General features: G+C 54.6%; 1 protein-coding gene across 1 annotated transcript; it reads right to left on the bottom strand.

The window, feature by feature from the left end:
• Positions 1 to 210: 210 nt before the first annotated feature.
• Positions 211 to 2168, bottom strand: MONBRDRAFT_30555 (uncharacterized protein; the record flags this gene model as incomplete). Its single annotated transcript, XM_001751000.1, has 6 exons — positions 211 to 396; positions 530 to 1204; positions 1290 to 1532; positions 1679 to 1800; positions 1882 to 1978; positions 2067 to 2168. 6 exons carry the CDS (start codon positions 2166 to 2168, stop codon positions 211 to 213), a joined length of 1425 nt encoding a protein of 474 aa, XP_001751052.1.
• Positions 2169 to 2461: the final 293 nt, after the last annotated feature.

Raw genomic sequence — 2461 nt, 5'->3', positions numbered from 1 at the left:
AGGTCCCCACAAGAGACACGGGTGCAAATGATTTCTGCTCCTGCCCAGGTCAGCGCCGGTGTGCACGAGCGACTTGCATCCCCACCGGTCTGCTCGAATCCCGCAACACAGCTGGAACAGGATCAAGATCAACACAGGAGGAACGACATGAGGCTACTCGCGAGGCAAGCCTGACTGACAACACGCCTCTCAACGAGCCGGCAGGTGCACTTACGCAAACGTTGCGATAACGGGATAGCGTCGCTCTGAATTGCTGTACGTGAGCACGGCGCTACTGACTGCGGGCAAAGCGGGGCAGACTAGACCCACGCAGGTGCCCTCTGCGGAGCCCCCACAGCCAGTGCGGGTGTAGCCACTCGGGCAGCCAGGGCATGGGTAGCAAGACGTAGCGTATGTCTGCGATTGTGGTGGGGCAGAAGCAGAGGAGGACAAGTGGAGAAAGCACATACGCACAAAAGAGGCATTCAAGGTGTGAGAAGGCGGATTCTTGATCTATGCGGGGCTTGGAAAGAGGCGGATGCAGTCCGACCTGCTGGCTTTGGTAGAATCCGCTCGCGCAGGCAACGCAGGTTCCTGCGCTTCCACCACCGCAACCGTCACGATAATAGCCCGGACTGCAGGAAGCGCAGGATGGGCAGGTGCGTTCTTGGTGTGCAGTTTGGCTCTGATAGGTGCCTGAGTTGCACACTTGACAAATGCCCGGGCCAGTGGCACCAGCACAATTGGCAAGATACTGGCCTTTGCCACACGTTCTGCAGTTTGTGCAGCTGGCCAGGCGGTGCGAGGAAGAGGCTTGATAGGTGTTGGCTGGGCAGGAGGAGCAGGCACCAGCAGATGGACCAGCACAACCCGATTGATACTGGCCAGTGCCGCAGACCTTGCCCGTGGCGGCGCAAGAAGAGCAAGACGTCAGGATGTGACTGTTTGTAGTTTGAAAAGTTCCACTGCCACATGCGGCACACGAGCCACCACTTCTTGTGGTGGCTCCAGACTTGAAGGTGCCGGCCGGACAGGTGGGCCACGGCGTGCATGAGGTAGTGCGGTGGGCAGAGGTGGCAATGTAGGTACCGTAATTGCAAGTGGTGCACGAGCCGGCCGAGAAGATGCTACCCGAAAAATAAGAGCCTGCTCCGCATGTGTTTTGAGCCAAACAGCTGGTGCTGCGGTGGGCGTCGGAAGACTGATATGTGCCGCCTCCACATGCCTACAGAGACCAGATGATGTAAGCGCGCAAAGGTGAAGGCTGTCCCCTGTGCTAGTATTGTTCACTCTTTCTAAGCAACACGAACCGTGCATGCAAGTCCTGAGTTGGCGTTGCACGTGTAGAATTGACCGGCATTGCAAGTAGAGCACCGTGTGCAGGCCGTCTTGTATACACTGTTTTGAGACTGATAGTAGTTGGTTGCACATGCCGTGCAACTTCCAGCGGAAGTGCCTGCACAACCAGTGGTGTAGCGACCCGTGTTGCACTTGGTGCCGCTACCGGAGCATGACAGGCATGATGTGGCGCCCGTGGACGGTTGAAAGGTACCCTGGAATAAAACCAATCGTCAACCCCGGTAAGCAAGGTGTTGACATTAACAGGTAGGTAGAAAATCAAACTCCCAACACGTTCTTGAAGCTAAAAATCACACTCTCGAGCATTGGAAGGGAATGTTTTCGTTCCATGACTACCCACCGAGGCGCAGGTTGGACACGGGCTCGTGCGCGACGTGCTACCACTGGATGTGCCTGCTGCACAGTCTTTGCAAGAGCGTGACAAGTGGCTTGTCTGATCTTGATATTTTCCAGCTGTGCAATCTGTTCAGAAGATGAGAGATCTGGTGCATTGAGGCGTGATGATGAAATGCAAAGGACATGCGTAATCTCACGAGCGCCTACCTCGACACCCACTGTTGGCAATGTTATGACTGTTACCCCCCTGAAAGTAGTGTCCAGCGCGGCAATTGCAGGAGTTGCATCGCGTCTTGCCCAAGTTCTATTACATGGTGACCAGTCGGTGATGAGGGCAGTCGTTTCTCTTCCACGTGCTTTGAAAGCCGACGGATTGGACACATAAAACATACACAGCCTCCCGTGCAGGTGGCGCAGTTGTTGGAGCATGAGTCATCGCAGCCACTGTCACAACTGCCACAGGCGCGCGGGGCTTCAAAGTTAGATGCGATCATCAAGGCCCTAGCCACTTTTAAGAGGTCCGAATACCCACCCGCCATCGCAGCCAAAAAAAAGGTATTTACAGCTATCGTCACACTCATCGTCACAACCTCCGCTGCAGCCCTAAGTTTGGTGAGAGCCAGAGGACGCTAATGAAACGACATGTCGGTTTTGTTTTTGTTTTTGTTTTTTTTGGTTTGTTTGTTTGGTTGGTTTGCAAGGGCTTGATGGCAAGAATCTTACGTAGCTGCCGCAGTTCGAGTTACAACGGTTGCTGTGGTAGGAGATAATATAGGATAGCATGAGG

This window comes from Monosiga brevicollis, genomic scaffold (genome assembly GCF_000002865.3).
Source record: "Monosiga brevicollis MX1 MONBRscaffold_68 genomic scaffold, whole genome shotgun sequence".
In the NCBI taxonomy this organism is placed as follows: Eukaryota; class Choanoflagellata; order Craspedida; family Salpingoecidae; genus Monosiga; species Monosiga brevicollis.
The sequence above is the reverse complement of the archived record's forward strand: the minus strand, read 5'-3'. Positions and strand labels throughout refer to the sequence as shown.